Source organism: Sus scrofa, chromosome 5 (assembly GCF_054392235.1).
Source record: "Sus scrofa isolate SSC_HxYL_T2T_F1_AM1 chromosome 5, Sscrofa_HxYL_maternal_Yorkshire_Landrace_v2.0, whole genome shotgun sequence".
Classification (NCBI taxonomy): Eukaryota; Metazoa; Chordata; class Mammalia; order Artiodactyla; family Suidae; genus Sus; species Sus scrofa.
In genome coordinates, this window is record NC_139387.1 from 58,248,153 (window position 1) to 58,271,907 (window position 23,755).

Consider the following 23,755-nt stretch of genomic DNA (forward strand, 5'->3'; position numbering starts at 1 on the left):
TACTTGAAAGCTGCTAAGAATCTTAAATGTTCTCTACCCAATCCTCCTCCACACACACCTCTGTGAGATAATGGACGTGTTGACTAACATTATTGTGGTAATCATTTTGCAATGATTGTATATCTTTTTTTTTTTTTTGTCTTTTGTCTTTTTAGGGCACACCTGCGGCACATGGAGGTTCCCAGGCTAGGGGGTCTAATCAGAGCTATAGCTGCCGGCCTACGCCAGAGCCACAGCAATGCCAGATCTGAGCCACGTCTGCAACCTACACCACAGCTCACAGAAATGCTAGATCCTTAACCCACTGAGGGAGGCCAGTATCGAACCCAAAACCTCATGGTTCCTAGTCAGATTCGTTTCCGCTAAGCCATGATGGGAACTCCCTCACGTTGTATATCTTAAACTTGCACAATGTATGTCAAGAATAGTTCAAGAAAGCTGGAAAAAATAATAAAATATAACAATTCAAATGTATAGAGAAAAAAATATAATAAAATTGGCTAATATTTAAGTTCACCCATTCCTTCCTCAGCTGTTTCAAGTTTACTCACCCACTCTTAAAGGCATTCTTCATTTCCTTTTTTTTTTTTTTTCTTTTCAGGGCTGCATCTGCGGCATATGGAGTTTCCCAGGCTAACAGTCAAATCAGAGCTATAGCCACAAGCCTACACCACAGGTGCAGCAACACCAGATCTGAGCCACGTCTGTGACCCACACCACAGCTCATGGCAGCACCAGATCCTTAACCCACTGAGTGAGGTCAGGGATTGAACTCAAGTCCTCATGGATACTAGTCAGGTTTGTTAACCACTGAGCCACAATGGGAGCTCTGGCATTCTTCATTTCTGTTACATTATCTGATTTGTAGCTTTTCCTGCTGATTCTTTCTTACAGTTTCCATCTCTCTACTGACATTACCTATCTCGTCTTTCATGTGTACTTTCCCCATTACATCCTTTTAGATATTAATCTTAGCTATTTAAATTGCTTGTCTCTTAGTACTAACATCTGTGTCATATCTGGGTCTAGATCTAATGATTGCTTTGTCTCTTTAGAGTTTGCTTTTTCTCGTCTTTTGGTATGTCTTACACTTTTGTTGTTAAAAGCCTGATATGTTATTTGGTAACAGGTACGGAAAAATATGTCTTTAGCATGAAGATTTATGTTAATCTTGCTAGGAGATGAGCTGTATTTAATTTTTCTTGTAGTTATAGGTACCACAGACTTCAAATTCCTCCACTGTCCTTGTTTTTGGTTTGGGGACTTTCTTTTGTATTGCTTCTCAGAGAAAGTCTGTGTCTTATAGTTCTTTAAGTCGGAATCCACTGTTGTTATATTAGCAACATATTGGTGTGGTATACAGTGTGGAAGGGGGAGGTGCCTTCTAAAGCCTTCTGAGTCTTGGTCTTTTTGTGGGCCTGTCTTGGGAGTATGCCTTCCCAATCGTTCCTGTCCTTTTTCCAGGGTATAGCTTTCCTCCTTCTGCTCCTACTGCAGCCTTCACTGTTTCCTTGATGTCATCTCTCCTGTTGGCTAAAGGGAGTTCCCCCCCCTTAGGTTTGAGTGCAGTGGAGTTCTTTTCTCCCTGTTGAAAATTTTCAGTATTGCCCTCTGGGGAGATGTCCTTCCTACTGGAGTAGTCTTTTTTTAGGGAGAAGGGTTGCACAATGGCTGTTCTCCTACCAGAGCCATGAGGGGATTTTTTTTTTTTTTTTTTTTTTTGAATTCTCAGATCCATTCTGTGATAACCTGCTGGCATTTCTGGAGGGCAGGTGTGCCCCACCCCCACCCCATGAATGCAATCTCCAGGAGTTTCTCACTCTCACATTAGACCACACAACCTCCAGCGATTTTCACAATTACCAAGCGTTCCTGTTAGTTCATGGCAGCCTGAAGCTTTTGCTCCCAACAAACATCAGGTGCTGTATCTCTGGATGTGCCTGTCTCTTCAGATTTTGGAATCATTGTCCTTCCACCTCGGTACTCTGAGAAGTCCAAGAAAAGTCATTGATTTTGTTTGTCCAGTTTGTGTCGTAAGGAAGGGATTGGCAACTTCTGAGTTCTTTACAAGTCAGAGTTGAACATGTATTTTCTTGACGAAGATTCCCTACTACTGGGAACACAGGAAGCAGGAGTCCCAGAGAGGACTAAGTTGTCTCCCTGTATTTGGTTTTGGGTCACAGAAATGAAACAAGGACTCCAGTATAATCTGTAGTCATGCACAGTATTTACTTTGGAAGGTATTTTGGCAGGTTTTTTAGGAATGAGAGACTTGTGGAGGTTAAAGGTAGAACTTGAGAATAGCCTAATAGAGGCATTGTTGGAGAATTACACAGAATAACTTGATTAGGGTGGAAGGACCCACAAGAATCAGCAGAAGATGAAGCTGGAAATATTGCAGTGTCCAGAGTACATCTGGACTGGGAAATGTCTGATCATATTCTAGAGCCAGCATGGAGTCAGTAAAGGATAACAGCAAATATGTACTTAACCAATTTAGCAGTAGTATTGGATAAACTGAAAGGACACTGGGCTAATAGTATCAAGCTCAAGATTCAGTGTCAGAGTGGTATGAAAAGGAGAAAGAGGAAGGCTGTGATGTCCCAAGGACAAAATCCAACATTTGAGATGAGGGACAGGAGTCTGGCTTATAGCACGAAGAGTCTGAGATGCAGCCACAGAGGTTCGATTTTGGAGTCACTTGATTTTGGAGTCATCCACATGGAAGCCAATGCTGAAACTGAACAGAGATGTGGTCTCTGGGAAGAACAAGTACTAGGGTGGGAGCCTTTGGGAAAGTGTACATTTAAGGGAGTGAGAGAAAATAAAGTTAGCAGTGGAAAAGCAAGAAAGATTGGAGTAAAACTAAGACAAAAGGTAATGGAAATTCATGTAGATGATGGTCCTTTTTCCTTCCAGCTTATGCCTGGCCTACATAAGACTCTGTGGTGTACAGATCCACCCAGTCCTGACAGGAAAAAAGATTCCCACGTGTCATGGTGTGAATGGCTTGCTTCTTGCCAGAGTTTTACATGAACTCTTCTTATAGCAGAAATAGATGAAAAAGTTCCATAGGAAATGGTTTGTGTTTATTAGGTAAGCATCCACATTTATGAGATAATGCCCCATTCTTGGAAGCTAACCAGGTGGGAGAGCAATTTGTGGTGGCTGTAAAATTGTGATAATAGCCAAGTTCAATACACAAAATTACCATGACCTCAGAGGGAACTGAAAACAATTTACTGCAAATCAATATACAATCTTCGTAATCCATGAATTTCTTCAGGCAACTGTATTTGTATTTATGTGCTATATGTATCCATATACGAAGTACAATCAGATGTTCTACAATTGGTATTTAGTGACTTGTTTCTCACCTGACTGCACGTCCAGTATTTAAAGGAAATCAGGCAATGTTTGGTAAAATCTCTTCTAGAGCCAACAAGGCAGTTTTCATCAAGTTTGTGAAATGTAATTTTATTAATTAATAGAAGGGCATGTCTTACCAGACAAACTGTCCCCAAATAAATAAAGTTTCAGCATCATTAAAAGCACACAAACACACAATTTTACAGTGTACAATACAAAGTCAATTTTGATGAAGTTCTTGCTTGCATTTACTAAAAATTTGAGAAAGACTGCAATCAATCTCTCATTATCCTGCATAAAGAGAAAAGTAGAGCACGGTTATTTCATAGAAGGTTTTGGAGTGACAGTTTTGAGAAGACTTTGCTTTAAAAGATATTAAGATATATCACAAATCAAATCACACTGTCTGTGACATTACAGCATGGAGTTGGACTTGATCAAAAATAAAAGTGGCTGAAGAAGGCTGTATACTTTCATTTCCAACATTATTCTAATCTCTATTTTTGGCATGAATTAACGACCTTTTCCATTAGTAGGAAAATGTGCTCTGCAAACTCTCGGAGGGCACCACGGCCACCATTGCACTTGCAAATATATCCAACAGCCTTCTGGGCAGCGGCACAGGCATCAGCAGGAACACCACTAAGGCCCACTTTCTTCAGGCACTCCTCGTCAGACACTTCATTTCCTATCAAGTTAAAGAAACATGAGCTGAATGTTTAAAGAGAATATTCCTGCTAACTAATGCAGACAGCAACCAGTAAGTTATTCTGGTAACTGTAGGCACTGCATATAAGAATACTGAAGTTTAGGAGTTCCCGTTATGGCTCAGTGGTAACAAGACTGACTAGTATCCACGTGGATAAAGGTTCGATCCCTGGCCTCAATCAGTGGTTTGAGGATCCAGTGTAGCTGTCTTAGCTGCAGTGTAGGTTGTAGACCCAGCTCAGATCCTGCATTGCTGTGGCTATGGCACAGGCCGGCGGCTCCAGCTCCAATTTGATCCCTAGCTTGAGACCTTCCATATGCTGCAGGTGCAGCCCTAAAAAACAAACAAAAAGAAAACTATAGGTTAGATGGAACAACAGTAAGTAATTACAAGTATAATAAATTTTTGAGTTCTAGGGCTTTTCCTAAGCAATTCATAATAAACACTTCTTACTAGAGAATGGAGTACACCTTTCTACTTGCTATGCATATTAAAATTACTAGAAATTCTATATATGAATTATAATTATTTAAACTTTTAATTAAGGAAAATTTCAAACTTGGAAGAATCCTAAATTCATGTGGAATAATGATTAATGTTTTGCCTTAGTGAGTATTTTCTCCTTTCTCTGCCTGCAAGTATATTGAAGAAAAAGGGAGAAGGAATTCCCAGATATCATATTTTTCCCAAAAACTCTTCAGCATCTATAATACATATATTTTCAAGAATATGATACAGTATCATCAAACTAACAAATCGACAATTCCTTAATATCATCTAATAACCTCCTGCATGCTCAAATATCCTCAGCTGCTTCAAAACTGTCTTTATATAGTTGATTTATTTGAATCAGAAAGTGAACAAGGCCCAATACTGCATTTTGTTTATATATCTCTTGCTTCTTTTACTCTATAACTCTCTCTGATTTGTATGCTGCTTACTAGAAAAATTACCATCAGGAATTCCTGATGCGGCTCGGTGCGTTAAAAACCTGACTAGTATCCATGAAGATGTGGGTTCGATCCCTGGCCTCACTCGGTGGGTTAAAGGGTCTAGTGTTGCCATGAGCTGTGGTGTAGGTCACAGATGTGGCTTGGATCTGGTGTTGCTGTGGCGTAGGCTGGCAGCTGAAGCTCTGATTCGACCCGTAGCCTGAGAAGTTCCATATGCCGCAGGTATGGCCCTAAAAAGCCAAAAAAAAAAAAAAAAAAAAAAAGAGAGAGAGAGAGAGAGCGAGAGAGAGAGAGAAAGAAAAACTAAAAACTACCACCACATTGCCATAACTACATCTTTTCTCTCCCTGCCTGACTTATTCTCTCCACCTCCTCTTTTATTTTTTTTTGATAGGATGAATTTCAGAAGCTCCCAGGACCTAAGATTCACCATTCTGAGTAGAGTTATCAGTATACTATAGACCAACTACTACTAATAAAATGTTGGAGAAAAGTGATTGTTTTACATTTTTTTGCTGCACTCATGGCATGTAGAAGTTCCTGGACCAGGGATCAAACCCATAGAGCAGTGACCCAAGCCAAGTCAATGACAACACCAGATACTTAACCCACAGAACCACAAGAGAATTCTCTGATTGTTTTTAATTTGTTTTGCATTTTATCTACTGACATTTTTTTATTATTAAGTGTATTGAAATTTGAATTGTTTTCAATGAAAGATAAAAATTAAAGTATTTCTTTGCATAATCCACCCCTCAAACTAAGCTTTATTTATTAAATTTTATAGATAAAAGTAGTGATTCAAACTAATGAATGAATTAGATAAAGTTGCAGGATACAAAATTAATATATGGAAATCTACTGGATATCTGTACACAAATAATGAACTATTAGAAAGAGGAACTAAGAAAACAATCCTGTTTACAACTTCATCAAAAAGAATGATTCAAGAATATATCTAAGATATACATCTAAGAAGATAGAGGACCTGTACTTGGAAAACTCTTAAGACATTGATGGGAGAAACTGAAAATGACACAAACAGATGGAAAGATATGCTGTTCTCATGGATTAGAAAAATTCCTACTGTTAAAAATGACCATAACTACCAAAGCAGTACACAGATTCAATGTAATCCCTATCAAAATACCAAAAACATTTTTCACAGAGCTAGAACAAATACAACTAAAATTTGAATGGCAACAAAAGCTCCCAAATAACCAAAATACTCCTGAGAAAGAAGACCTGAGCCAGAGTTATCATGTTCCTTGTTTTCAAAAGAAAGCTATACTCATCAAAACAGTATGGTAAGACATAAGATAAACTCAAAATGGATTAAAGATTTAAGTGTAAGACCAGACACTATAGGGGAGTTCCCATTGTGGCGCAGTGGTTAACGAATCTGACTAGGAACCATGAGGTTGTGGGTTTGGTCCCTGCCCTTGCTCAGTGGGTTAACGATCTGGCGTTGCCGTGAGCTGTGGTGAAGGTCGCAGACGCGGCTCGGATCCTGTTTTGCTGTGGCTCTGGCGTAGGCCGGTGGCTACAGCTCCGATTAGACCCCTAGCCTGGGAACCTCTGTATGCCGTGGGAGCGCCCCAAGAAATAGCAAAAAGACAAAAAAAAAAAAAAAAAAAAAAAAGACCAGACACTATAAAACTCTTAAAGGAAAACAGACCAAACACTCGCTGACATAAGCCACAGCAATATCTTCTCAGATCCACCTCCTAAGGTAATGACAACAACAACAAAAAAATTAAATGTGACCTAATTAAAAGTTTTTGCACAGCAAAGGAAACCATAACCAAAATGAAAAGACAACACACAGAATGGGAGAAAATCTTTGCAGATGAAGCAGCTGACAAGGGATTAATCTCCAAAATATACAAACACCTCTTGTAGCTCAAAAAACAAACAACCCAATCAAAAAATGGGCAGAAGATCTACACAGACATTTCTTCAAAGAATATATACAGATGGCCAAAAAACACATGAAAAGATGCTCAAAATCACTATTAAGAAAAATGCAAATCAAAACTACTATGAGCTACCACTTTACACCAGCCCAACTGGCCAACATCAAAAAGTCTGAAAACAATAAATGCTAGAGAGGGTGGAGAAAAGGCAGCTCTCTTACATTGCTGGTGAGAATGTGAACTGGTACAACCACTATGGAAAACAGTATGGAAGTTCCTCAAAAAACTAAAAATAGAACCACCATATGATCCACTCCTGGGTATCTATTCAGAGAAAAACCATAATTGCATCCCAGTATTCACTGCAACACTATCTACAATAGCCAAGTCATGGAAGCAACCTAAATGTCCATCCACAGAGGAATGAATAAAGAAGATGTGGTACATATATATAATGCAATACAACTCAGCCACGAAAAAGAATGAAATAATACCACTTGCAGCAATATGGATGGACCTAGAAACTATCATACTAAGTGAAGTTAGTCTGACAGTGAAAGACGAACATAATATGATATCACTTTTATGTGAAATCTGAAAAAGGATACAAATGAACCTATCTGCAGAATAGAAATGGACTCACAGACTTTGAAAAACTTATGGTTACTACCAGGGAAAGGTGGGGGGTTGGGAAGGATAGACTGGAGGTTTGGGATTGGCATATGCACACTGAAGTATATGGAATGACTGGCCAATGGGAACCTGCTATATAGCAGACAACTCTATCTATGTGGGAAAAGAATCTGAAAGAGAATGGATGTGTGTATGACTGAATCACTTTGCTGTACAACAGAAATTATCACCTTATAAATCAACTATATTTCAATAAAACTTTTTTTAAAACTTTTAAAAAACACTACGGTAGATTAGGAGTTATCATCATAGGGAAAACAGATTTTTTCTTTTTGTTTTGTATCTATGAGATAATGGATGTTCGCTAAATTTTCTGTGACAATTATTTCATGATGTAAGTTAAATCATTGTGTTGTATACCTTAAACTTACATAGTGCTGTACATCAATTATATCTCAATAAAATTAGAAGAAAAAAAAGGGTTGAAATTTTTTTTTTTTTTTTTGTCTTTTTGCCATTTCTTGGGCTGCTCCTGTGGCATATGGAGGTTCCCAGGCTAGGGGTCCAATCGGAGCTGTAGCCACTGGCCTAGGCCACAGCCACAGCAACACGGAATCCGAGCCACGTCTGCAACCTACACCACAGCTCACGGCAACGCCGGATCGTCAACCCACTGAGCAAGGGCAGGGACCGAACCCACAACCTTATGGTTCCTAGTCGGATTCGTTAACCACTGAGCCACGACGGGAACTCCAGGGGTTGAAATTTTTAAGGAATACACTTTTATACATTTATGTAGCTGATATAAAACATTGCTTCTGATTTTTAAAATAAAAATTTGGAGTTTATTCTCTATTTTCTTGATTTTCTAACCTCCACTTTCTATAGTTTTTACCACCTGTGATTTAAGTAATGCATATTCCTGGTGGAAACTTTTTTGAAGATAAACTAAGGCAAAAAAATCAAAATCAGCCTGACTATTACTATTTACGGATAATCACTACAGTTTGTCAGATATAATTTTACAGTTTTACTTATATAAATGATACACTTATTACTAAAATGTACACTCTGTGTTAAGGATTTTATATCATCTTTGGTTTCTTTTCCAATAGTCTTATGAAGTTTGCTTTGTGTTTATACTATAAATAGGAAAACTAAGGCTTAGAGAAGCTTGCTCAAGGTCACACAGATAATAACTATAAGCATATCTGGGATCTGTTACATGTTTCATTAAAATTCTCTTGTTACAAAAATTTGATAATTTTCCATCAAAGGTTCTACATTATTTTTCTCCACTGAATCTTCATTTGTGATTCAAAAGCTACTACTGAAGTCCCCAGATCAAATGCTCCCAAAGCATTTCTATGCATCTTCTCTTCCAATATTGTGCCTGTAAGTATTTGTTTCCTATACAGTTTATAGCTATTGTGTGTTTTAATAACTTTTCATTACTGATATTTAAAATGTTGACATCATTAAACCGTAACCTCTGTAGGCAGCAGGCCCCAGAAACCAGTTCCAGGCATGCACAGATTAGACACCTGAGAAATACACTTGCTTAATGTTAAAATGAAAAACTTGTGATATCTGACCATGTAATCCCTATCAAGGAATACATATCACAGCATTGTTTTTAATGGTTACATAGTATTTGATTTTTACGGATAATCTATTTTTGTACCATTTTTAAGTGGGTTCTTTTTTCCCTCCATTATTGGCACATTTGTCCAGTTTCTTTCCTGGAAATGGAATCTGGGGGTCAAATCTACGCACATTTTAATAATAGCAAAAAATATTCCGAATGTACTTCCTATATATCAGGAATCACTAATATATTATTATGGCTGAACAGAAAGATACCAACCAAGATATGCCACTTCTTTCCAGCACAGGCCCATTTCTTTTCTCCATTCATCTACAACTGCAAGCTTGTCTGGTACGTTGACTTCCATTTTGCAATCCAGTTTTAAGGAAGAAAGAGTCTGCTTTGAACAGGCCCTTTCTGAGATCAACCTCACCTTAAGAAAGGAGGGGAGGAGACACAATGAGAAAACAGAAATCTTTAATAATAACACCTTTTAAGTAATACAAATTACAAATAAGTAGTCCTTTGACCTTCTAAAGGATTAAGTAAAATCAACTAACTTATTTTAAAATGATGATTTATTATTTTTTATTTCTAGTAGTCCAATAAAGGTAGAAGATACTGTTTTCTACAGTGAAATGGATACTATCTATGGTAAAAAACATGCCACACATTGTCTGATAATAACCTACAATTCTCCTATGATTCAATATATCTAGAGGAAAGCCTATAACTTGTCTCTTGTGCTGCTTAGGAATACATATTTAAGATTTCTAGTGAATTATAAGAAATCACCTTAAACTTCAATTTTGAAAATTCACGTTTGTTATTCTGAATTAAAAATTTCAACATAAGGGGAGTTCCAGTTGTGGCTCAGTGGTAACAAACCCAACTAGGATTCATGAGGATGCAGGTTCAATCCCTGGCCTTGCTCAGTGGGTTAAGGATCTGGCACTGCCGTGAGCTGTGGCATAGGTTGCAGACACAGTTCAGATCTGGTGTTGCTGTGGCTGTGGCAGAGGCTGACAGTTGCAGCTCCGATTTGACCCCTAGCCTGGGAACTTCCATATGCTGCAGGTACGGCCCTAAGAAAAGACCAAAAAAAATTTTTTTCAACATATGAATGAATAAGCTACATTTTAAAAATCCACCTATTTGTTTTTTCCAAATGCAAACATCCAATTTTCTTTTTTTTTTTTCTTTTCTTTTCTTTTTTTTTTTTTTGTCTTTTGTCTTTTTAGGGCCGCACCCTCGGCATATGGAGGTTCCCAGGCTAGGGGTCTAATCGGAGCTGTTGCCACTGGCCTACTCCAGAGCCACAGCAACGCCAGATCCAAGCCGCATCTGCAGTCTACACCACACTTCACGGCAACACTGGATCCTTAACCCACTGAGCGAGGGCAGGGATAATCCACAACCTCATGGTTCCTAATTGGATTTGTTTCCGCTGTGCCACTACGGGAACTCCACGAACATCCATTTTCTATGAATTCTTTCTTGCTGCAAGATCTTATGAGAAATATTAGATAGTGTTTATTAAAAACAGTATGCTCATATTCATTAAATAAATAAGAAATATTATTTGTTGATAGACAAATTTTTACTAATTTTACTCATCTAAAAGTAAATGGCATAATTTTCTAGGCATGTGAAGCCTAAATTTCAGATATTTTAATAGATAATACTAAAAATATAAATCTACTTCCCTCACATGTTCCTTGACGCTGAATCACAATCTTAAAAAAAAAAAAAAACTGCTATGTATAGGAGGCACATACCTCAATACCACTTTTCTTTAATAAACTTATCCCAATAGCATCTTTTACATCATAAGATATTATTTCTTTTTGGTCTCCTGATACATAAATGTGGCCATTGGTGAAACATCCATCAATATTGCAAACAAAAAGTTTTATCTCCTTTAGCTTCTCTTTGCCAAAATAGCCAAATCTAAAAGAAACCAAAATAGACCTTTGAATACAAGTGCAATACTAATCTGGCTAACACCAATAAACTTGATAACCCAATCACATTCAATTACTCAAACATCACCTTTCAGAGTTATGGCACATATAAACTTCATCTTATAGTGTGGTCTAACCAGACTACATGCTTACTGAATAAGCCATCTATAGACATATTTTATGTATATGTTTTCCTCCTATGAGCAAACTAATTACAAAAGATCCTAAGAGGTTTGGAGGATCAGAAATCAGTGTCTATAAGTGACTTTAAATGTATCTACTAAAAATAATCTGTTATGGTCTAGTGCAAAGGCTACACACGTCTTATTTTTACCTTAATACTCTTTGTTCTGCAATAGGCCAGTCAATGTCCACATCTATGTCCACACTGTGCTCAGCTCGCATTTCATAGTAGGCCATTTTCCCACCCTAAAGACAGTGCAGATGCCATGAGGACTGTTTTCAACATGCATTCACACATATCAAAAAAATTATCATTATGCAGAGCAATGAATTCATTTCCACAGTATAAAGAAAAACGAATAACCCTGTAATACCAGGAATACAACAAAAAAAATTTTTTTGGAGGGGAAAGCTTTTTGTTTCCCATATATTTAAACCACACAAAACAAATCACATTAACATTTTTCAATTCTATCTACACAGTGCAAATTCCTATTTTTTTAAAATAGATTTCTATTAAAGAGCAGAAATAATGCACAACCTCCACTCTTCTAACCACAAGGAATTAAGGAATCTCTAATTGTAACCCCTTTGTTCTGGCAGTCTCTTCCATCATTATCCAAAAGCAGTAGTATAAATGTTTTTCGAAATTCTCTGTTTGCAATCGGGGGCAAGACTAGGGAGGAAAAGTCACTGTAATATCTATTGCACAAAACTGTTTTAGATCCCTGAGCTACAAATGGCAGTGGACAATAATTATCTGGGTCACACGTGGGCAAAGGTAGAAACAGTGTCATGATCCTGGAATATGGGGGCAAGAGGAGAGCTGCCTTTTCTAGTAATCATTTGAAGGTCAAGAATAAATTACTGGAAAATCATTTTTCAGAACTGTCAGTCTCTTTACTCACCTTGTTACAATGAGAAACTTCCATTTTTCTCCTAGGGTGAAATCACAGTCCACCTTAGCAAAAAGCTTGGGGGAGGGTGGTATCTACAGATGTCAAATCTATTTTTCATGAATACTCAAACTTAACTGAACAGCCAGCTTATAGTTTGTCTACTGAGTGGACAACTAGAAAAAAAATTTTCCCGTCAAGAGAATGAGTCACATTAGAATTTTTACTGTAAAGAATGGGGTTTGGGGGTTTTTAATGTTATTTTTTAATGTTATTTTAATGTTATTTTTTAGTAACATAAGGACCTGAATCCAAATTCTATTTACAACTTGTTTTCAGCCAATTACTTCATTTTTCAGAGCTGCTGTTTCCTCCTCCAAAACAGAACTAGGAATGTCTACTCTGCTGCTATGCAAATTACATGAGAGAATCTACGTAGAGTTTATTATAGTCCTGGATCCATAGTAGGTATCGAATAAATAATGGCTATAACTGAAATGAACAAATAGTATATGATGTAACCATATAGACTCTAACAATGAGAGCTATCCAACCCACTTATTGTAAAATGAGAGCATTAACACTCAGAACAGGTAAAAACCATATATTTAAGGTTACATAGTTATAGAGAGAGAGATTACTATAATCCGATTTTCCTGACACCCAGGTTGATGTTCTTTCACCTCTAATATACGGTTGTAATTTTTTTTGTCTCTCTTAAAAGAAATTGAGGTTATTTAACTGTATAACCACAACCTAACAGTAATACAAGCATGGATTAAAAACAGAGTCTTGAAAGGAGTAATATGAATGCTGGGACATATGCAGAACAGTCAATACTTGATTTATTTCTTACCTTAATGTTACAGTTGTAGAAAATCCCCTGCATATTCACTGACTAGATTCCAAAGTTTGGGGTAAAGGTGCAGGATAAATGCCTCAGGTGACAAATCTTGTCAGCTACTGTTTTTCTTTGAGGGACTGATACTTTCTTTTATGAACTGTACCAAACTTCTTTCATAGAACTCAAATATGCACATAAAAGGGTTTAAAAGGTTTTTATGAAACGAGGGCACAAACCTGTAAGTAACCCATCTCTATCAAATGTCTTTTAGCAAAATAAAATGAGCCATTTTCATACAATTCTCCATCCCAGTCTTGCCGACGAGGTCGTTTAGCTGGATTCAAATTCAGAGGCTCAGTCATTTCACGAACTAAAAGCAAAAAGCTATAGTAAGTTCCAGGTGCTTTCAAAACTGAAGTTCATTCACTAATTTTTTTAAAAAAGTAAATAAAATTGAACTCAGAACATAGAATATTTCTGTATCTAAATAAATAATTAAAAGGATTTTTAAAGGAACAAAACCCCTAATAATTCTGATGATTTATCTTTGCTTTTTAGTAGCAATAACAGAAAAAGAAAGTATTTTAGAGAAATTCTGAATAGTTAAGGTTTTAAATTATTTATACAAATACAATGCTTTGGGAGGACATAAAGGCAACCTTAAGGTAATTTTGAAAGAACTGAACTAGTCATAAAATACCCATAATTCAATATTTGAGCCCTTTAATCTACCTCTCACTATGTGCTTCTATAGAAATACAATGTATATGTTATTTATCTAATGTGGTTGAGAAATTACTTTCATGGAATTATTATAGAAAAATGAAGATTGGAGTTCCCGTCGTGGCGCAGTGGTTAACGAATCCGACTAGGAACCATGGGGTTGCGGGTTCGGTCCCTGCCCTTGCTCAGTGGGTTAACGATCCGGCATTGCCATGAGCTATGGTGTAGGTTGCAGACGTGGCTCGGATCCCGTGTTGCTGTGGCTCTGGTGTAGGCCGGCGGCTACAGCTCCGATTCGACCCCTAACCTGGGAACCTCCATATGCCGTGGGAGCGGCCCTAGAAATGGCAAAAAGACAAAAAAAAAAAAAAAAGAAAGAAAAATGAAGATTAACTCATTAAGTTACTGAAACTTGCACACTTGATATTTTTACATAATACACATTCTTACCAGAGCAGTAGTTTAAAATACACTAATATAAAATATACATGACAATTAGAACTGTTTATTTACATATAATGAAAGCTCAGCAGTACCAACATTAATGAGTATAACATGATATAATAAATGAAGACTTCAGTATTGGTCTATAGGGATTCCCTTGCCTTTTCACTAAATTTTTTGAAAATTTGTGTTTGTGGATGTGCACAGATATTTCTTGAACCTTTTAAACTTTAATCATATAGCATATAAAGCTCAATACCCAGTTTAACACTCGGCTTCCTTGATTCGCTTCAAAAATGTGTTTTTAAGCTTTAATCCTTCCTATACCCTAGTTCAGAGATTTAGTGAATAAGTTCAAAATACCACACATATAATTTAACACAGAATTTGCCACAGAGAAGACAATAAATGTTTATTGAATGAAATCAATAAATAAATACACTCACTGATCTATTTTATTGTTTTTGATAACATTCAGAGACTGAAAAATCATTTTCTATCTTTCTCTTATCTTAATAATACGCTCTTTTGTGTACCTTCTCCATTTTCACTGCATCTTCCCTACAATCTCTTTTAAAGACAACTGGGCCACTTTTCCTACATTCAACAAATGTCAGGGCACTTAACAGAAATCAACCCTGCCTTTTTTCACGTATGTTACACTTACCTTACCTGTTTGTTGGTGATTCTATTCTTTATTACATATTTTGCTAGTTTATCTGGCTAGAAATCAGGCTCCAGCTAAACACTATGGAACTCTCCTTGCACAAGGAGTTACAAAATTTGGAAAGTTCTCCAGAACTTTTTGGTGGAAAACGTATTCTCACAATTCCATATCATTTACAAGGAATGTATCAAACAAGTCTAGAACAAACATGAAAGTATTTGATCCAGAAAAATGACAGGTCTGCCTCAGAATACAAACAGATGGTTAAAATGTCCCTTTGTAAAAAGCAAAATAGAGAATTAATTTGGTCTCACTGCTTTGCTTAAATAATCATAAGATTTAGAATTGATTACAAATGTCATTACTTACTAAAGTTAAGAATCCTACGTTCTATTTTACTGCTCTCTTTTTACTCTCCCCACTCCTAAAGAATATTTACATATGAAAAAATTAATTCTTCATAAAATGAGCTAAAATAAAGGTTGATACAACAGATTACCTCCTTTCTGAATTTCACCCCACCGAAACTGATGGCGTCTCACAACAGAGAAAACAGAATCATATCCTTCTTCTCGAATCATTTCTGCAACTTTTTGAAGATCGGTAGGATGTAAACACGGGGAAGTGGCTTGAATATTTCCTATAATGTCAACCTCTTAAAGAGATAAAACAAATGAAAAGGTCATCAAAATAAAGTTCTTGGAAAGCAAGTAATACTAAGATCTAAATTCAAATGTAGAAACAAGTCTTGTGAAATGATAAGCAAGTTGAAAATTATGTAAAATTTTGAATAAACTATTAGTCAAACTCATACCATTGTGATAATTAAGAAATTCTATGATGGCATCTAGTGAGGTAGAACTGTCTTTTGAAGCTTCAGAACTTCTTCGATGAACTTGTGCACCAAATTGTTTGGCCACATTCTCAATTTCATCATGGTCTGTTGAAACCCACACACTGTACAGATATTAAAAAATAAAAAGCCAAATCACTAAAAAAAATCATTAACGATATAAAGGAGCTCTGCAACCCCAAAAATACAGCTAACATAGTGTTAGAATAGTTTCTGTATCATCAAAATAATGTTACAGATCCAAAGTAATATAAATTTTAAGAATTATAAAGTATTGTCTATATAAACCACATTTGAAAAGGTCTGAATCAGAGTTCCCTGGTGGCCTAGCAGTTAAGGATTCAGTGACTTGGGTCACTGTGACTCGGGTTTAGTTCCCAGCCTGGGAACTTTCACATACAGCAGGTGGAGCCAAAAAAAAAAGCCAAAATCAAAAATGTGGTCCTAGATATTTTATATTTACATATATAAAATTTATATTATTTATACACATATTATTTATATAACCCTTACATAGTTTTATAAAAATTGAAAAAATGATAATTGATATTTTTAAGGCTACTGGTGTTTTAAACAAAATAGTAACACTAGAAGTTCAAATCTAAAGGAAATGAAGATATTGCTTCTTATTCCCCATCTAAATCTAAAATTTTGTATGAAGTATTTAATATACTTGCTAAGAAAAAAAATGGACTGGGCTGGGCCAAACCACAAAGCTGAAAGAGTTTCAAGCTTAGTAGAGACTAAACGGCCAAGTCTGGGTTCAAAATAGACAAGCCAATTCATCTTTTTTTGTCAACTAACAATGGGTGTATGGGTACAAAAATATCTGAACACAGAATCACCTGGATAAAGCCACCAATAACAATTAGACACGTGGAGAACACGACTTGATTGGCTCAGGAGAGTTTAGTTTAACAACTCTATTAACCACAGCTTACAGAGTTGACCATGTGGACTTTATATGATAACAACTAAGAGTAAAATACAAAATAGTATTTTGGGAATGTGTCCTAGTCTCCTCTGAAGATAAGTTTCCTTAACCTTTACAAATTCCCATTGACAGACACAGAAGATTTATGGCTCTAGCCACAATGTTTCAATAGTGACATTCCACAAAGATATCTGAATGACTTCTTTGGTCTATGCAAATGTAGTTCACCCTTGAACAACATGGGTTTGAACTACATGACGTTTTTTCAATAAATGTTTTGGAGAAATTTTAGGAGATTTGCAACAATATAAAAAAAAAAAAAACTGCAAACCATGTAGCGTAGAAGTACCGAAAAAAATTTAAAAAGTTAGGCATGCCATCAATATGTAAAACATATGTAGATATGGATCTATCCTTACACTGGCATAAGATGACTGATATTTAATATAAAATTAATGTTTTTCTTTCCTTACTGTTTTATAACTCTCCTTTCAATGAAATATATTATCATATAGTAAATCTCCTGCACTCCCCTCCTCCTGTAACTCGAGAAACTGTATCAGCCCAACATCACAAGTGGAGGGTCCCAGGCTGGGGTCTAATCAGAGCTACAGCTGCTGGCCTATGCCAAAGCCACAGCAACACCAGATCCAAGCCACGTCTGTGACCTACACCACAGCTCATGGCAAAGCCAGATCTGTTTGTTTTAAGTGGAATAATATTTCTTTTCTTTTTCTTTCTTTCTTTCTTTTTTTTTTTTTGGTCTCTTTAGGGCTGCACTCGCAGCATATGGAAGTTCCCAGGCTGGGGGTGGAATCAGAGCTACCATCCTACACCACAGCCACAGCAATGAGGAATCCGAGCTGTGTCTTTGACCTACACCACAGCTCATGGCAATGCTGGATCCTTAATCCACTAAGCAAGGCCAGGGATCAAACCCACATCCTCATGGATACTAGTCAGATTCATTTCTGCTGTGCCACAATGGGAACTCATGGAACAATATTTCTGACACTGCACTATGAATACGACTGTAATACCACATGCCATAAAGATTTCATAATGAGATCCATTCATTAGTGTACAGGCTAGGCTACTGTGAAGCAATCATATTGATTATATTAGGCTATCCTAAAGCAATCATATTGCTGCTTCTTCCTTATCAACACAACTCATTATACCTGTAAATAAATATTAATTTTTCACAGTATCTTTTTATTTTTGTGGCCAGTGTTAGTAATGCGTATAATATCTACAGTACTTTGTATCATATAAGACAACACTGATGTAGGTACTGACAGATATGTGGTTCATCTTATAAACAAAGTAAACTCATGACATTGATATAGTAAATGTGTTTTCTCTTCCTTATGATTTTCTTGATAACATTTCTTCTCTAGCTTACATTATATTATTGTGATACTTCATACTATACAATGCATATATAAAGTGTGTTAATCGATAATAAAAATAAATGAAACATAAAACGTGAAACTAAATAAAACAAAATTTGTTTCCGATATAGAGAGGAAACTAGTAGTTACTAGTGGGGAGAAAAGAGAGGGGCAATATAGGGGAAGGGGTTATTACAGGATTATATGAAATCACGTATGTGAAACTTTAAAAAATTGTAAAACACTACCGAATTTAAAAATTAAATTTAAAAAATTTTAATTAAAAAAATGTGTTTATGTTATTGGTAAGGCTTTAGGGAACAGCAGGTTATCAGTAGTTAAATTCTGTGGGATTGAAAGCTGATCTGGAATTTTCAACTACCGGGAGGATGGATAGGGGAGTCATCTCCCAACCCCCACATTGTTCAAGGGTCAACTGTATTTCTTTTATGCCTTTCATTCAACATCTATTGAACAAAAGAGAAACTGCATATTTCAAATATCTATGCTCAACTGTCAAGAGTGAAAAGGAAGTGAGAAACTAAAGAAATTCTTCTAACATCTCTGGATTTCATTTATTAATTTAATATCACTATTCCCTTTAGTATTGGCAGAAGGAAGATTTAAACCTAGAGATAAAATCAATAACCCATCCAAACATTTTTTCCCCCCATAGGAAGCCTAGTAAACAAGATGAGCCACTGGCTAGGAGTTAAGCATGCCGTATCTACTCATGTCATTTGGTGAGAGGAAGAACAGAGGAGCCTTTATTTTCCTCTACCTCAAAATCTAAAATAATTTGGGGATACGTTTTATACTAGAGCAATGTCACAAAGGTATAGAACAAGGTATGAAAGGTATGCAACGAGGTACGAAAACCTAGGGAATTGTTTAAAAATAAGAGGGTAAAAGGAGGGAGGTAACGTGTAATACAGTAAAACAAACAAACAGTAAAAGAGAGGAGTCTTTTGATATCTAGTTTATATCAGCAATTGAAATAAATTACATAAGCCACTATTATCCTGATCTTTGCTGTAAGAAACATTCATCACCACAGGGTTCAGTGATCTTTTTGAAATGCTTAAAAGGTAAATAAAAACTAAGAGCAGTTTGGGAAGACATTTGCTTGTGTTTCTTCTCTCTTCCCTTTTATTATTCATTCAGTCCTTTATTCATGAAATTTTCCCTGAGTGTCTATTCTGTTTCGGACCCTGCTGTGGACAATGGGGATACAAACTATCTTCCTGAGAAACTCTCAGCCAACTAGTAGAGGCAGAGAGAGGTAAGGAAGCCATAACTGACCTTCCTGTAATGCTTTACTTTTTACAAAGTATTTTCCTATATTCAGATGCTCAATATAGATTTGCTGAATGAATGAAACAGTAAATGTTAAGAACATGGGCTCGGAAGGAAGGGGTTCAAATCCTGACACCCCAGGCCAAATCCATAATTTCCCTAAGCCTCAATTTTCAGGAAAACAGAGGTGATGATAGTAATTACCTAACATGGTCGTTATGGGAATTAAATAGAAACCACAATACGAAATGAACATTGAATAAATATTAGCTATTGAAAATAATAAAGTAGGAACGGTAATGAAGGACTATCTACAGTCTCATTTAATCCTCATACTGTTAGAAAGAAAAGTTAAAAGTTCTGCTTTCAGACCTTCAAAGGTCCAAACGTCTAATCTGTATGTATTATGTAACGCAATGGCACTATGACTATGAGAGCAGCACCCTATAGGTACACTTAAAATACAATGATCATCATTATTAAAGGGAGTAAGTAAGCCAATCACTTTCCTTTGGCTTTGGGACATCAGATGAGGGAGGGCAAAAGAAAAAGAATGAGCAAGTGAACAAACAGGTCTCATAAGAATTTACAATCAATATCAAGTAAATGTCAAAATCTAATGCCAATGGCATTAGCCTCAAGTGAATTCATACGACCTCTAACAGGATTAACAGGAGTATCAACCGTGATCTCTGTGACAGTTACTTCAAATCATAAACTGCCATTTCAAGGACAACACATGATAGGCCTTTCATTAATCATCGAGCCATGCCCTAGAAATAAAACTAAAACGTATTTACTTTTCACAAGGGTGTTAGGCAACACCTTAAAAAAATCAATTCAACCTGAGATTTACTTACACAACACTCACTGTTGAAAAAACTAAGCTCTTACAAACTCAGCTCTAACAATAACTTTTACAAAATGAAAATAATATTATTTCAGCACTTTTCTTGACTGGTTAATCCAAGGTGGTACGCAAAGTTAGCCACCTTCAAAGTATTGTTAGCTCTGATTCTCAGCAGGTCAGAAAACACAATTAAGTCAAATCATGATTTTGAACAAAATACTCTCCAAGGCCAAGGTATCTTCCAGCCTTGAAAAACACAAATCAGGCAGCTACAGTTTTCTCCAATTTCTTCATAGGGTAAATATTTGCTGAAGAAAGCTAAGTAGAGGGTGAGAAGCAGGAGGGCCGCTCCAAACTGTGGCTACAGCTGTAGAGTAAGTCAGTTAAGTTCAAACCTACCACATCTGGGTGGCAGATTACACCACAAAGGGCAGAGAAGGGATTTATAATGGCAAACTTTCTATTTATTTTTATTTTTTGTCTTTTCTAGGGCCACACCTGCACCCACACCATATGGAGGTTCCCAGGCTAGGGATCGAATTGGAGCTGAAGCTACTGGCTTACACCACAGCCACAGCAACAAGGAATCTCAGCCGCATCTTCGACCTGCACCACAGCTCATGGCAACACTGGATCTTTAAACCACTTATTGAGGCCAGGGATCGAACCTGTGTCCTCATGGATGCTAGCCAGTTTTGCTTCCGTTGAGCCAGGACAGGGAACTCCTGCAACTGCAGGCTTTCTAAAGTAACTGCTGCAAGAGGGTGTTCAGGGGCTATCTGTCAGAACAAAGTTAAATTCTCCTGGCAGCATTAAGCAGGCATTTTGTAGGGGGACGAGGATCATCCTTCAACTGCTGGAAATCATGCTAGAATTTGGCTGAACACAGGGGGGTTGAATGGAATTGTTATGTGTGGAAAGTTCTGCAGTTCTCAGCACAACCACCTTGATACCACACAGGGAGAGAGCCCATCTAGAAGAACCAAGATACAGCAGATTATGGTGACCAAGTGCACTACCCCCTTACTTTTTCTTAAAAATATGTATCACCATCTGATACAAAATATATTAACTTCTTTGCATAGTAACTGTCTCTCCCTATTACAGTGCAAGCTCCATGAACCTAGGGACTGCTATAACCCCTGGTTAGGGACACAAAATAGTGTCTGTTAAGTAGTAGGTAGCCAATAAATATTTGCTAAATAAATGAATCACTTTTGCCCTTGAATCTGACTGAATCTCAAACAAGCCTTACCCTTTTTTGGTTAAGCCAGTTTGAAAGGGGTTTCCTGACCTATGCAACCAAAGTCATAAATGAGTTCTGTTCTCAATCCATTATGAATGCGATTTTGATCTCTAGTTCACTTCACAAATACAGGATTTTACCACATTGCTGTTGCCTGGATGCACCTTCTCCAGGTCCATCCCCCACCCCCGTTTTTTTCCCTTCAGTGTGTATCCTCTGTAAAGAGGTAAAAAAGTCGGAGAACTTCACAAGAACCATGTCACATTCATCCTGGTATTCTCTTGGATGGACGGGGTTGTATGGCTGAAAACAGGGCTGTGTTTACTGAACTGAACCAAATCCCCAAGTATTTCCCTATCTCTCCTTTGCACATTTCCTGTTACATGAGGGTTATCTTCTGTGCTCTGGCTCCTGTTTACCTTGCACCACCCAGTACTATCTTTGGATTAAAACATTAAGAAAATTAGTAAACTTAAACTTTTTTGGTATCTCCTTTGGAAACAAAATCGGTTAAATGAAAACCATTTATCCATATGTTAATAAGGGTAATGAATATACTCCAAAACCAGCCATCTCTTTAAAAAAACCCAAGCCCAAATATCAAAAGGTGAAAATAATTTACTTTCCACTGTAACAAATTCAATCATAATTAGGCTGAAATTACCATGTGTAAATTCATTCTTGGCACAGAATTCTCTCTCTCTTCTTTTATGAATGACATCAGCTTGTAACTCCTGACCAATATGGCATATGGCCATTCCTCTAAATGATGCACAATTAAAACTGTCCTTAGGGCAAACGAGGCTCCAAAGGTATAATGAAACCATTTATAAGCATTTCATCCAACAGTCCAGGGGTGCGCTTTCCCACTGTCTCTCACATAGGTACAAATGTAGGGAGCGTTCTAGATAGTGCTGACTCACAGGCAGATAGCTTTTTCCCAAAGGTCAGGAAAGGATCGCCAAGCTAAGCTGGAAATTGGAAAAGCCTTAACACCCCACTCCATTCATGAACCTGATGCTTCCTCAATCGATCAGCACCAAGTGGGTATCAGGAGCTGAGCAACAGGGGAAAGCCAATGGCCTCTGTTTAAAGGAGTTCACAAATTATCGTAGACGTTTCAGAAGGGTGGCCTCCTTTCCTTTACCCAATGAGGTCAAATCGGGCGGCGCAAACGGTTGAGTAGGGGAAATCTCCTCATTTACGGATGTTATTCTCAAGGGCGGGGACAGGAACTGTCTCAAGTTCACGGCTATTAGCGGCCAAGGAACAAGGAAGAAGCTGGAGCCCTTCCTCCCTGGGCTGTCAGCCTGGGCCCGGACACCCCGAATCTTGCACAACCCTTCCATGGGCCACAGCCCCACGAGCCACTGCCCCGCCAGCGGCCCGGCTCCCCCTCGCGACCCCCTCCCAGGCCGCACCGCCCACTTTCGCACATGCGCACCTCTGGAAGACCCCCGAATCCAGGGCCGCACGCAGGACCCAGCCAATGAGTGGGACCCCCGCCAGGTGCTTAATGTTCTTCAGGGGGATGCCCTTGCTGCCGCCCCGGGCCAGGATCAGGGCCGCCAGGTGCGGGGGCTTCTCTACCCCTCGGCCCTGGCCGCCGCGGGAGTTGCGTTGCAGCTTCGGCGGCCGGCCCCGGGAGGGCCGCCCCCGTGGGTTGGAGACAGAGGTGGCGGCCCCCTTCTCCACTGAGTCCATCTTCCTCCCACGCCTTCTCCCCAGCTTCTCCACATCCGGGAGCTCGTCTCGCCGCCTCAGCTCGGCGCCGCCCGATCTCCCCGCCCGGCCACCCGCGGGGGTGGGGTGGGGTGGGAGTGGTTGTTCCCGGCCCCACCCACCGCCACGTCCTTCACCCTTGTGGGGCATGCTGGGGATTGTAGTCCGCGGGTAGTTCGTGGGGTCCTGGAGACACTTTAGGCTCTGCCTGGGGTCCACCAGGGCGACCGCAAACCCAAGTCAGGCAGTGACAGGCAGTCACAACCGGGAGGCACTGCATCTTCTGGGGGGCTTGATATTGTATGGAGATTTCTAAAATAGTGCATCTAGATGACCGATCTTTTGCTAAAGAGCGTCCCCATTTAGGAATTGTAGTAAGTTTCCCCCTGCAGGGCCTGATGAACCCTAACACAAATCAATTTATACTTTAAAATTTATATTTGAAGTGTACCTCTTTCTGCAGTGCCCCTGACTCGTTGTTTGCAAGAGATTACCTCATTGTCCTCCAGTCACCTTAAATTCAATATTTTAAAAACAACTCTCCATGTGTCCTCAAACTGCTTCTACCTCT

At 38.0% G+C, this 23,755-nt stretch overlaps 1 protein-coding gene across 3 annotated transcripts; it reads right to left on the bottom strand.

The window, feature by feature from the left end:
- Nucleotides 1-3,461: 3,461 nt before the first annotated feature.
- CMAS (cytidine monophosphate N-acetylneuraminic acid synthetase) lies at nucleotides 3,462-23,197 on the bottom strand. Of its 3 annotated transcripts, none has more exons than XR_014803756.1 (8): nucleotides 22,907-23,197; nucleotides 15,704-15,846; nucleotides 15,389-15,544; nucleotides 13,292-13,425; nucleotides 11,467-11,561; nucleotides 10,947-11,118; nucleotides 8,554-9,601; nucleotides 3,462-6,433 (listed from the first exon to the last, which is right to left on the bottom strand). XR_014803756.1 is itself a non-coding variant. In XM_003126433.6 (8 exons), the coding sequence occupies exons 1-8, from the start codon at nucleotides 23,164-23,166 to the stop codon at nucleotides 3,867-3,869; spliced, it is 1,305 nt and encodes a 434-aa protein (XP_003126481.1). In that variant the 5' UTR covers nucleotides 23,167-23,197; the 3' UTR covers nucleotides 3,462-3,866. The 3 variants fall into 3 exon arrangements, 2 of the variants coding, with proteins under 2 accessions (XP_003126481.1, XP_084812724.1); XM_003126433.6 differs by having other exon boundaries at nucleotides 3,462-4,057; nucleotides 9,448-9,601; XM_084956598.1 differs by lacking the exon at nucleotides 15,704-15,846 and having other exon boundaries at nucleotides 3,462-4,057; nucleotides 9,448-9,601.
- Between the last annotated feature and the right edge of the window lie 558 nt (nucleotides 23,198-23,755).